The sequence below is a fragment of the Lynx rufus genome, unplaced genomic scaffold, assembly GCF_022079265.1.
Source record: "Lynx rufus isolate CCGP_SWC_20201006 ecotype Redwood Valley unplaced genomic scaffold, mLynRuf1.p SCAF_7, whole genome shotgun sequence".
Lineage (NCBI taxonomy): Eukaryota > Metazoa > Chordata > Mammalia > Carnivora > Felidae > Lynx > Lynx rufus.
This window is the reverse complement of record NW_025814889.1, coordinates 74,097,628-74,110,640: the sequence shown is the minus strand read 5'-3', so window position 1 is coordinate 74,110,640 and position 13,013 is coordinate 74,097,628. Positions and strand designations below refer to the sequence as shown.

The window sequence follows — 13,013 nt, the reverse complement described above, 5'->3', positions numbered from 1 at the left end:
CTGCTTTCTTTTATCTTTTTCTTTTCTTTTTTTTTTTTTTAATTTTTTAAAGGTTTATTTTTGAGAGAGGGAGAGACAGAGCACAAGTTGGGGAGGGGCACAGAGAGAAGGAGACACAGAATCCGAAGCAGGCTCCAGGCTCTGAGCTGTCAGCACAGAGCCCTGACGCGGGGCTCAAACCCACAAACTGTGAGATCGTGACTTGAGCCAAAGTTGGACGCTTAACCAACTGAGTCCTCTAGGAGCCCAATCTGATATCTCTATCTGATAAGAGTTCTGTATTCTTTATTCATCTGCCTCTTTTCTGTGTGACCACCAATGGATGGTGTTCTGCCTTATTTATTGATGATGTTATTTATGATGTTCTGCCTCTGCACAATCTGTTATTGTAGTGATGAAAAAAGAGGGAGAGGTTGCCTTTAATAAAAAGGGTAATTTTCTTATTGGGGAAGAAACACGAGGACATTGTTTTTCCTGTGTAACTTAGAAGTTCACCGCTTAACTGCATGGTACCTTCTGCCCAAGGATGACAGTGCCATATTCGGCCAATCTGAATATGTGGTCTTATTGGCAGACACACCTCTTTTGTGGCAATGGATTTATCATGCTATAATAGTCGATACAACTAAACATTAAATTCATCAAACGACCTACTCGTCTTCATTATTTTACACTCACATATATACACTCATGAATATAAACTTGGCTTCCCAAATCTTTTTTACAGGCAGAGACTATGATTAGGCCATATCAAGGCAAACACATTCTGACACTTAATGGGGAAATGCGTATTCTGCTTGTGCAAATAGAGCTAAGGTCCTCAGGGCCTTCCCAGGCAAGGGGATTTGGAAGAGAGGAATTTACAAGTCCAATTGTTTTAATAACTATAATTGAGTAAATGAAAAATCCTACTTTTAGATAAGTGTGGACAACTGCCACAAGAGCATGTTTTCCAACATCCAGCTATTTCTGTAAAGTAGGAAACGTCAGTGAGCAGACTCCTCCTTCAGCAACTTGTTCGGATTTGCCCCTGACCTCTTCTACACTACAGTAGCTCCCAAGGAAATCTTCCCTGGTTTCCTACCATGCATTTCTATCACAGTGCAAGTAACAGCATGTCAGAACTGTTCTCTGGAGAGAGGGATGATTGTTATGATTTTGTTTTCCCCTATCGTTCAAAACTCCTTCGAGTACTCTCCAGTGTATACAGAGATCGCCAATCATCACTCCTAGCTAAAGGTCTCCACCTAGGAGGTTCCCCACCGCATGCCAGCTTCAAGTCCCACGGGGCTTTGAGACGCCCAGGCCTGCAGACTGGCAGCTCATTCCAGTCTGCAGCAGCTGAGATAGTACCAAGAAGAACAAGGGAGGGCTGATCCATTTAGATTCTCTAAATGAGGACCTGCCGTACTCTGGTACAGCTCAGGGGAGCCACATAATTAGTACAAACATCACTGTGGCGAGGTACCTTTCCAGCTCTGTTTATTTTGTACACAAACCTAGCTTCAGTTCCATTGGGTCCAACAGACATTTGTTAAACATCTGTGCTGTGTCAGATCATGGCCGAGGCACCAGGGCAACAAGGATGAATAGGGCATGATGGGGACTCGCTGTAATACTCTTTTCCAGCCTTATCGTTCCCAAAGCAACTTTCTATGTCTCATCTCGGTCCTTGTGCATATCCCAGGGCTAGATTTCCATCTTCCAAGTGAGGAAGTTGAGTCTGAAAGACGAAGTCGCTTACCTAAGATGATACAGTTAATAAATGGAAGTTAGGTTCTGGCACCATAGCCCAGAAAGTTGATTCATTATTCAATGCCCTATTTTACGACATAACTTTTTTTTTTTTAACACATTGCCATTTGATTAGAAGGCATATGATTAGAAGATGTTTAAGACCTTTTATCCGTGCCAGGAGACAGACTCTACTTTCCTTCCTTGTAATTCTTCCTTGTGAATGCCATGGATAAAAGGAACCATATTATTGTTTCTTAATTCTAAGAGATAATTGTCATCCCTGACCATTCAAATGGTTTCTCCCAAATAATATTTTTATTTACATCCAATTCTCTTTGTTGAATCAGCTATTTGGTCAACAAGAAATGAGGAAGATCTAAAAATCTGCTTGTATTGGAATTTTCAATGCCCAAAATACCTATTCTGTTGCAAATATTTTGGCTCTTTGCTATATCCAATTTGAAATTGAATTATATACTGTCTCATATCCTATAATTATGTCAAATAACGCTACAAATTCCTAGAGAAGAACAACCATATGATGGCTCCGGGAGTGTGGCCAGGACTAAGATGTTTGCTGAATGGAATTTAAATTAGGGCTGACCCCTCTACTCCCTAATGGGAGGCATTAGAGCTAATGGTAGAGCATGAGATCAGAGTGACACAGAGTGGGGTGAGAGATCTGGTTCTACCACTAATCTTGGGCAACTTACATAAACCAACTCATTCCCACTGCCCTCATTAGAAAACGGGGATGTTAATGACCATCTCTTAGGGCCCTTGTAAGAATTAAATGAGAAGTCTGGTGTATAGTGGTAAAAACGCTGTAAGTGTTAGGTCTCATTGTCAAGCCCACTTCTTGGGTCTTTCCAGAGGTCTTTCTGCCTTCCCCTGTATGAATGCAATATTGCTTTTCACTCTCACAAACTGAAAGGTCAGAGTTCCAGAGTAAAGTACCCATGGAGCTTCCACCACACAGAGCCTTGTATTTGCTGAAAATAACTGAATGAGTATTTGCAACGGTGCTGGCCATATGCTAGAGTTTATTATCTTTTCTCTCAACTTTATTTTACTTTATTTTGTGTTAATTTTGTCATCGCTTCTCAGCCTTTTGGCTAAGATCAAGTGTGTTAATTTTGCCTAGCAAATACTTATTGCTCCAAATCAGATATTTCTTTGAGGAATCAGATACTACCTTTGGGAAAAGCGATCAAGTAATTAGTGCTACCGGAAATCATATTTTTTAAAGAACATAAAGTAGGAGCCTGAGTATTTCATATGGTTCTCCAAAGTGGGTTTGTTAAACATTATCCATACTTATCAGACACATAATATCAGCCCCCGTTTTGAGGGATAGAATAGCATTTGGGAATTCAGTTAGATGATTCCCTTCAGGCTAATAAAGAGCAAAATGGAAATTAGAGCAGCTACCATTTATGACCAAAATTGCAAGAGGTAACCATAATGCTAGGAGCATGGCTTCGACACACTGAATTTTGTGAAGCAAATTTTCCTCTGTTTATTTCATTCCCAAAGCTGAGAATTTCAGGGCATTCAAACACACACACACACACACACACACACACACACACACACACACACACACGTCTGCCTGTTTCTTTTCTCATTACATAACTACGACAAGCCATGCTCTTCCACCGTCTCGGTTCCTCACTACAATGGACTTATTCTTTGACTAGAAACATAATTTGCCAGTAAGATCATGAATGGCATTCTCCGATTCTTTACATTTTTTTCCTGTATTTCCAATTTTTCTACAATAAGCACATAGTACTTTAGGGCTTAAGAAAAAAAAGGGTTTTAGGTTAAAAAAAAAAAGGAAAGAAAGAAAGTAAAGAAAAAAGGGTTTCAGTTGTCCTTTTTGTTTTGCCTTCTCATTGGAAAGCACACGGCAGCGTGGGGCCGGGGGTCATGCCACCTTCACAAAGGGTGGTCTGACAATGTGCTGAGAGAGAAGGATTCACAGCTGTTGGGAGTTGATCTCAACTAGTTGGGATGGGATGTTGATCTGACGATGAGCCCTAAATCTGGGAATGTGGACAATTGGTCAAGAAATGCATGAGTGACCAGTATGTCTCTCCTTCTAGTCAGGCTTGCATGGTTCTGGCAGCATTTATGCGTCGCTATAATCCTTAGACTAAAGAGTAGTGCCTGGCACATAGTAGATGCTCAGTAAATATTAGCTAAATAAAGGATTGGCGTGCTAACACAGAACAGCCATGATGGTTTCTCACATCAGGGGAGTCACTTCGTACCTCAGAAATCAGAGGAGGGTTCTGCTCTCCGAAACTACAGTCCCTGAATATTAAGTAGGAATCATGAGAAAACAGAAGCATTGAGGCACATACTTAGTCATACGTAACTCTGAACAATCGCAAGCACTCATTGCACTTTGTCTTATCACAAAAGCATGTAGAAAGAAAGAAAGAAAGAAAGAAAGAAAAGAAGGAAGGAAGAAAGAAACTGCAGATAAGGAAAGAAGAAAGTTTTTAAGAAACTACTGTTATGACATAAGTATGTACCCTTCGCAGATGATCTTCAAAGGTGAAAAAAGGTGAATTTTGTTTATGTGAATTCTATCTCAACTAAACTAAAAAACAAAAGAAAGAATCTTTTCAGTCTATGTCCATGAAGACAAGAGATAGAAAGAGCAGATGACTGAGTGAGAATTGCTTAAAGAGTTGCCCCATTCTGGGCTCTCCTTGGATACTGGGTACTGACCAGCCCCCATTTCTAGCCAAGGCAGCTTCCAGAGAACCAACCCACCAGCTGACACAGGCCCGCCTGGAGCTCAGAGAGCACGGGGGTGGGAGTAGGGGCTGGCGCTCAAATCCCCATACGGCAAGTGACATAATCCTGGGTGTGAGGTCTGGTTCTACTACAAGTCCTGGGCAATTCACAAAAACCAACTGGATGAGGCCAAAAGAACAGGCTGTTACAAGGGTGGTATATTTCCAGGGCTGGTGGGCAAAGGTATGTGTTTTCCGTGGGCCAAGGCTCCAGCTACAGCGTAAAAACCCTACGAAGAGCACTGCCCCCAAAGCAAGGTGACCTCAGTAGAAAGCTCCTGTGCGTGACATTCAGGTGCCTGGAGAGCTACAGACCCCGGTGAGCTGTCTCTGAAGAACACTGGATGTGTTCCCAGTTTTAAAAAGGAGGCAATGTTAGGTATCTGCTCCTACACCTTGTCACAGGATGTGTGTTAGGAACAAAGGAGACACAGAATGGGAAGGCCCTTCATAGGATATAAAGTGGTATAAAAGTGTTCATTCTTTTTTTAAACACTTTTGTTTTCAACGTTTATTTATTTTTTGGGGGACAGAGAGAGACAGAGCATGAACGGGGGAGGGGCAGAGAGAGAGGGAGACTCAGAATCGGAAACAGGCTCCAGGCTCTGAGCCATCAGCCCAGAGCCCGACACGGGGCTCGAACTCACGGACCGCGAGATCGTGACCTGGCTGAAGTCGGACGCTTAACCGACTGCGCCACCCAGGTGCCCCTAAAAGTGTTCATTCTTAATAAAAATGACTCTAAATCATAAACTAGTGTTGTAACAATTTCTTGTCTCCTACCTCGGATTCCTTAAGTCTTTGATGACAACAGGACACATTCTGGAAATCACAGGGCTAACAGAAGCCTTGAGATTTCATCTACCTAGATCCCTGGTCCCAGGTAGGGGTTACTTCCAAGCCCAGCTGAGCACTCACATGTCCACACCTGCCTCGGCACACTAGATTCAGAATCAATCCACTTTCTACTATCCATTGGAGTCACTGAATGGCCCAAAATACCAAAAGATTGTGCCATGTGGAAAAGACCAGAAGAATATCTATCTGTCCTATTTTAAACTCCTGAGAAGGCAATTCAACCATCTGTCTTGGCAACCATTCCAGGCTGGAGCCACCCCGTCAGAAACATCTCTCTTCTGTTTAATCTAAATCCTTCAAATGGAGCTTCAAGCTAATTTCATCCCATTCCCTTTTCAAATAATTTGGAACACAGTTGTTTACCATCTGGATTATAGGATTATATAATGTTGCAGGGTTATGGTAAGCAGTAAATGAAATAATTCATGTCAACCACAGAGCTCAGTATCTAGCACATAATAATACATATTTATTATTACCACCATTATAGGTGCAAGGACTCTTTCAGTCACAAGTTACATGACTACAACTCGAAATGATTGAAGCAGAAAGGAGGGGGGATGGGGTGCAAAACCTAACTAGAAAAGAAGTAAAAGCGTGTAGTGGCCTTCAGGTGCTGCTGGATCTAGGACTCAAGTCATGTTTGCTCTGCTCCTCTTTCTCTCTCTTCTCCTCTGTCTTTTTGACAAGCTTTTTTTTTTAATATTCATATATTTCTTTTGCAGAGAGTGAGAGAGAGCGAGTAGGGGAAGGGCAGAGAGAGAGAGAGAGAGAGAGAGAGAGAGAGAGGCAGAGGGAGACAGAGAATCCAAAGCAGGCTCTGAGCTCACAACCCCCGACGCCGGGGCTTGAACTCAGGAACCGCGAGGTCATGACCTGAGCTGAAAACCAAGCGTCAGAGGCTCAACCGACTGAGCCACCCAGGCGCCCCTCTGACAAACCTTTTGAAGTATAGAGAGTAGAATGCCAGTCAGCAGACTCAACTCAAATAAGCCTAGAATAGGTTTCTCATTCCTCAGTTTATTTATCAAAAATTTACTGAATGCCAAGCACGTGTCAAGCAGAGTTTTAGGAGCTAAGAATAGAGCACTAAGACATTAAATTTCTGCCCTTGTGGAATTTCCCTTCTAATTGAAAGAGGGGACCTGGTAGGAGATATGAAATTATGTAGAAAAAGTTCCCCCCACAACGTAGGGTCACACTTTACACCTACAATTAGGATAAATGCTTAGTTTTTTCTTCTCAAAGCCAAGGAAACCCAACCCTTAGAAAACTCCTTCCCTCTTGCCAAATGGCAGAATCTCAAGAATCAGGCCTTCAAATAGATAAATGTGTGTGGATTTTGAGTGCATTTGGTTTATTTATGCTGTGTAATCTTAGCACGATGTTTCTATGCCTGAAGCTATAGTGACATGTCTTTCGCTTCCATGGTTGAGTCCTTTTTCTTCTGAGACCACCTTCCCAAGAAGTACGGGACTTTCTTCCACCTTCATGGCTTCCTTTGAGTAGGATGCTAGTTCCTTAGTAAAACGTTACCAAAACCTGGTCATTTGTTAGTCATTTAGAAAGTATTCATCTGAGTAACTTTAATTCCATTTCTCTGTGTTAACCATTCCAACTATAAAAATGAAGGCCTGGACACCAGGGTTTTTCAAGAACCCCAGGACGTACGGCCTAACTTTCAAAACGTTCAACCCCAGCCTCTCCTGGGAGCTCATAGCAAGGAAGCTTTCCTGAAGCATTTCAGGCTGTATTCTTCTTGGGATGAAATTCCACTTTTCATGAAACTGAAAGTAATCGGAACCAAGCTGCTCTCACCTGAAAACATCTTGATTTACCAGTGCTACTCCAGATTTACTCCACAAACAGGCTGACTAAATTAACAATGCACACAATTCCGCTTAAGTTTGGCACTGGCCTAGCAGATCTGTGCTACCACACGAATCCACTCATGACAACGTAGGGACCAATTCTCACGAAATTCAAGGTTGCTAAACTGTGTGTGTGTGGGGGGGGGGCGGGGGGAGTTGGTTATCCTGACATCAGTTTTGTTTCTTAATTTACAAGTTATGTGCCCTGCTCCTGTTTTCTCAACTTGGTCTGCTTTTCAGTCTTCCTATCCCTTCTGCTTTAGTTAGTTATCTCTTGTCAGGACAGTAATTTATTTCCTTTAATCCACATATAATGGACAAATGGGCCATCTGGCTCAGTCAAATCCCATCGTTAAAACTGATCTCGGAATTAAACAAAAACGGATTTCATCGAAAAGCTCATCAGCCCCACGCTCTCCACCTCTTATTTGTCCACCTGGCATTTTTTTTTCTTTTTTCTTTCTTTTTTTTTTTGCGGGGGTGAGTGGGGGGTGCTGTCCACCCTGTGTTGCACCTTTCCTAGCCTAGCATGCTTGAGCCAGGCATCCGCCCTGCCCTGCCTCTTAGGAGGTATGAAGAATCTCGGCGCAGACACCCCTTCCAGGATCAGTCCCTGTTCGGCGTGAGCACATTTGCTCTCACCACCTCCCTACCCCAGCCCCCTAAAAGAAAGAAAGAAAGAAAGAAAGAAAGAAAGAAAGAAAGAAAGAAAGAAAGAAAGAAAGAAAGAAAGAAAAAAGAAAAAATCTGGCTCCAGGATTTTTTTTTAAAGCTTAATGCCCTCATCTTTGCATTCCAGCGGGGGGGTCGGCCCCAAGCCTTCTTTTCTGCTCTTCTCCTTCACAGATTGGGCACCATCCCTGACTCCAACTCCTGAGTTGTGAACGGGATAGAACTTTCCCAGGGAGATGTGGCCTGTCCCCGCTGCGCCTTCCCGGCTCCTTTCCCCCAAGAGATCCTTGTCGCACCAGACGGAAAGTACCCGTCCCCCCAGATGTGGGCGGAGACGGAAGGTCACGTCTGTGTTTATTTTGTGAACCTGTAAAACCACCAGCACTGAGCCCTGCGGAAGCCCCCTCGGCCCTGGCCCAAAAGAACAAGCTACAAGAGCTCAGGGGACCCGGGCGGCCGCGACAAGTGGGTTCTTCAAGAGAGACAGAGACCTCTCCTTCCCTGGCCGGGCGTGCCCCCTTAACCTCTCCCCTCCCACCCCGTTCGGAGCTGGACTGGCGCACACAACGGGTGGGAACGGAGGGGCCCCGGCCTCGGGGGTGCCGCCCGCTCCGCCCCGTCCCTCCCCGGGGTCCGGGCTGAACCTGGAGGCGGGGCGGGAGGGGGGGGGGGATGTGGCGGAGAGGCCGCGGCGTGGGGGGGGGGGAGGGGGGCGCCGGCCGCCGCTCCGATTGGCTGCGCCGCCGCCCCCTCCCCGCGCCGCGTGCCCCCCGCCACGCGCCCAGCTTGCTCCCGCCCGCGGCCTCCGAGCTGCTTCCAGCCGGAGGGAGGACGCGCAGGGGCGGGGCCGTCTCCCCGCCCCGCATGCGACCCGGCGCGCGGGGATAAAACCCTGGCGGCGGCGCGCGGGAACCCTCGGTCCCGCTGGCTCCGGAGCGCGGGGAGGCGGGGCCGGGGCCGATCCGCTGCCGGCGCCCCCGCCCCTCGGACCCGGCTCCCGGAGTGGGGCTCCCCGCGCGCGGACACACGACGGCCAGGGCGCCGAGGCGGTACCTTTAGCCGAGCGATGAAGAGAGCCCGGGAGACCCGACCGCAGCCGGCCGAGACGTTTCCTGCGCCCCGGGTGGCTGCCGCCGCCGCCGCCGCCGCGTGAAACTCCCCAAAGTTGAGAGCCAGCGAGAGGCTGCCGCCCGCCGGGAGCAGGAGGGAAAGGAACTCGGAAGATGCAGGAGTGACGGACAGAGACAGACAGACTCACGGACCAGCAGACACCACCGTTCGGCGGCCTAGCCCCAGAGCCAGTGAGGCTTTTCGGCTCTGTGAGTTGTTTTCTGGATGTTGCTCTGCTTCCTATGTATTTCCGTTCAGTTGTTTGTAGGATGCGTTTGTGTATTTTTGTGTCTGTCGGAGGGAGTTTAAAAAACGACGCAGGATGCACGTTAACAAAAATCCCGAATTTCTGATGCTGAGACGGTTGTGTTGACAGATTGTAACTGTAAATGTCTGTAAGCAGGGGTAATAACCCGGGGCGGGGGAAATTGCATTTCACGGTAAAAAGGCATCAGAGGCTCCCCAGCGTGAAACAAGCCTGCATTTCAAAAGTTATTGGGGAGAAAGCAAGGTATGACTCTGAAGGGTTAACTGGTGGTAGTTAACTTTGCTTTCTTGCCCCCCTTTCGAATATTGATTGTTTACCAGGTTCACTGGTGGGAAGCTGAGTTGGCGGAAAGACGCCAGGAAGAGACTTGGAGGCGACCATAATGTCTGTACGTTTACACACACTGCCCACCCTGCCTGGAGTTGTCAGACCGGGTTGCAGGGAGCTGCTGTGTTTGTTGGTGATCACGGTGACTGTGAGCCGCGGCGCCTCCGGGGTGTGCCCCACCGCTTGCATCTGTGCCACTGACATCGTGAGCTGCACCAACAAAAACCTGTCCAAGGTGCCTGGCAACCTGTTCAGACTGATGAAGAGACTGGATCTGAGTTACAACAGGATCGGGCTTCTGGATTCCGAGTGGATTCCCGTATCCTTTGTTAAGCTGAACACTCTAATAATTCGTCATAACAACATCACCAGCATTTCCACGGGCAGTTTTTCCACAACTCCAAATTTGAAGTGTCTTGACTTATCATCCAATAGGCTGAAGACCGTGAAAAGTGCAGTGTTCCAGGAGTTGAAGGTTCTGGAGGTGCTCCTGCTGTACAACAATCACATCTCCTATCTCGACCCTTCTGCTTTTGGAGGGCTCTCCCAGTTGCAAAAACTCTACTTAAGTGGAAACTTTCTGACGCAGTTTCCCATGGATTTGTATGTTGGGAGGTTCAAGCTGGCAGAACTGATGTTTCTAGATGTTTCTTATAATCAAATCCCCTCCCTGCCAATGCACCATATTAATTTAGTGCCAGGAAAACAGCTGAGAGGCATCTATCTTCATGGCAACCCATTTGTCTGTGACTGTTCCCTTTATTCATTGCTCATCTTTTGGTATCGTAGGCACTTTAGCTCAGTGATGGATTTTAAGAATGACTATACCTGCCGCCTGTGGTCTGACTCTAGGCACTCCCACCAGGTGCTTCTGCTCCAGGATAGCTTTATGAATTGCTCGGACAGTATCATCAACGGCTCCTTCCGTGCACTTGGCTTTATTCATGACGCTCAAGTCGGGGAAAGGCTGATTGTCCCCTGTGACAGCAAGACTGGTAATGCAAATACTGATTTCATTTGGGTTGGTCCAGATAACAGACTGCTGGAGCCAGATAAAGATCTGGAAAACTTTCACGTGTTTCGCAATGGAAGTCTGGTTATAGAAAGTCCTCGTTTTGAGGACGCTGGAGTGTATTCCTGTATTGCGATGAACAGGCAACGCCTGTTAAATGAGACTGTGGATGTCACAATAAACGTGAGCAACTTCACCGTGAACAGATCCCATGCCCATGAGGCATTTAACACAGCTTTTACCACTCTCGCAGCCTGCGTGGCCAGTATCGTGTTGGTACTTTTGTATCTCTATCTGACGCCCTGTCCCTGCAAGTGTAAAAGCAAGAGACAAAAAAACGTTCTCAACCAAAGCAATGCCCATTCGTCTATCCTCAATCCTGGTCCTGCTAGTGATGCCCCCGCTGATGAACGGAAGGCAGGTGCCGGTAAAAGAGTGGTGTTTTTGGAACCCTTGAAGGATACTGCAGCAGGGCAGAATGGGAAAGTCAGGCTCTTTCCCAGTGAGACGGTTATAGCTGAGGGCATCCTAAAGTCCGCGAGGGTGAAATCCGACTCAGATTCAGTCAATTCTGTGTTTTCAGACACACCCTTTGTGGCATCCACTTAATTTTGTGCCTGTATCTGTATGGTATAGTAATTTAACTCTCCATACTTAACTTTCTGCGCAGTCTGCAAAATAAACAGCAGGACCGAAATGGTGTCGTTTTGCGTTTTGAAATGCAACCCAGTGGTCTCTTTAACTGGTTAAGAGGAAATGTGGTAACGCACTTTTGGTTTCTCAATGTGCCAGAGAAAGGTGGGGTTGTTTTCCAAAGTGTAAGTTCTAGATGACAATAGCTTGGTCTCTAGCACCACTGATCATTTCAGAGCTGGTGTGGAGGTGACATTGTCTTTTTATTCAGGATTCTTGCCAGAAAAAATAAATTTTCAGTGAATTAGTGTTCCTTAAGAAGAGACTTTACTAGCTTATTTAGGACCAAAGTTATTTTAAAGACAAGCATCCGTGTCCTATTTCATTTTTAAAAGCTGTAGAAGGAAGAACAGTACTTATAAAACACAAAGTAAGGTTAGATTAGGGAATAATTCAGCTAATTTCATACTTGAGACCACGGTGAACAGACGACACTGATAAAATGTGCCGGATAATGCCACATCCCATATGGTGTTAGATAAATAGTGCAATAAAGGTACATTTGTTTGACTGTCTTCTTTCCATTCTGTACATTCCTTATCCTTGAACAAAAGACATTATTGAAAGTTGAAAGTCATCATTCGTTGTTGCCATAAATATGTAGGCATCAATACCAAAATGTCTGAGTAACTTCTTAAGCCTTTGTCCTAGCCGACTGGTATTTGTTTATATGCTCGTGTATATGTAAATCAAATTATATGAACTATTAAATAGATTCTCCTGTATTGTGCGCTGGACATTTGAATTAATGTAAATACATGTATTGTGTGAGTTGACGTTCTGTTTTATTGGGCTACTTAAAAACATAAATCTAAGATGTTCTATGTGATTACGCTGTTCTACTTTGTCTCGAGCACCCTCTCAAGCAGATATCTCTCCACATTTTTTGGAGTTACGGTATACGTTTATTTTGTCAAAGGGGGAGAAAGGCTCTAAAGTGTTCTACCCAATTTATACCTTCCATATGACATTTTACTCTGATACCATGATTCACTTCAGTCGGGTTTAGAAGACCAGCTCCAATTTTACGACACAGTGAGGGCCTAGGTGACCTCGTCCTTGTTTCCATGTCTGCTGTAAGGTGACCGAGTGTACTCGTTCTCTACCCAGGTTTCCTCAGCGGTAACATGAAGGTTTCAGACAAGGTGATGTTTTAGGTTCCTTCTCACACTGGAAGGGATGATTTCTGGGTGTCCTTAGCTCCATCACAGACTTGTACTGGCTCTCAGAAACTATCCTACATGGTGATGAAACACAGGAGTGGGATTAGGACAGACTAGCATAGCGCTGCATAGCCCAAAGGCACATTTTAGACCATCAAGCCCAGCTCTTTCCCTTCCTTAGAGATAAGTGAAGCCCAGAGAAGATTGTGGGTTATCTAAGACCACGCAGTGAATTAGTGACCAGGATGGAAACAGCGCTCGGGTACAGAATTCTTCCTGGCGAAGAATGCTTACTTTTAGCAGTAGGCATGGAGAATGAGCCAAAGAACGAGACAAAAGAGCGGTCAGAAAATGGCAAAGGAGAGTCAGGGCTGCATGGTCCCCGGGACTAAGAGAGAAGAGAGTTTTTAAAAGGTGGAAATGGGCAACAGTGACAAAAACACAAAGAAGGAGTTGAGGAGGGAAGACTGACTTTGGCGATGGGGGTTTTGG

General features: G+C 45.6%; 1 protein-coding gene across 1 annotated transcript; it reads left to right on the top strand.

Moving 5' to 3' along the window:
* Window positions 1-8,879: 8,879 nt before the first annotated feature.
* On the top strand, window positions 8,880-12,187 carry AMIGO2 (adhesion molecule with Ig like domain 2). The gene is made up of 2 exons (XM_047067007.1): window positions 8,880-9,267; window positions 9,647-12,187. The coding sequence occupies exon 2, from the start codon at window positions 9,709-9,711 to the stop codon at window positions 11,272-11,274; it is 1,566 nt and encodes a 521-aa protein (XP_046922963.1). The 5' UTR covers window positions 8,880-9,267; window positions 9,647-9,708; the 3' UTR covers window positions 11,275-12,187.
* Window positions 12,188-13,013: the final 826 nt, after the last annotated feature.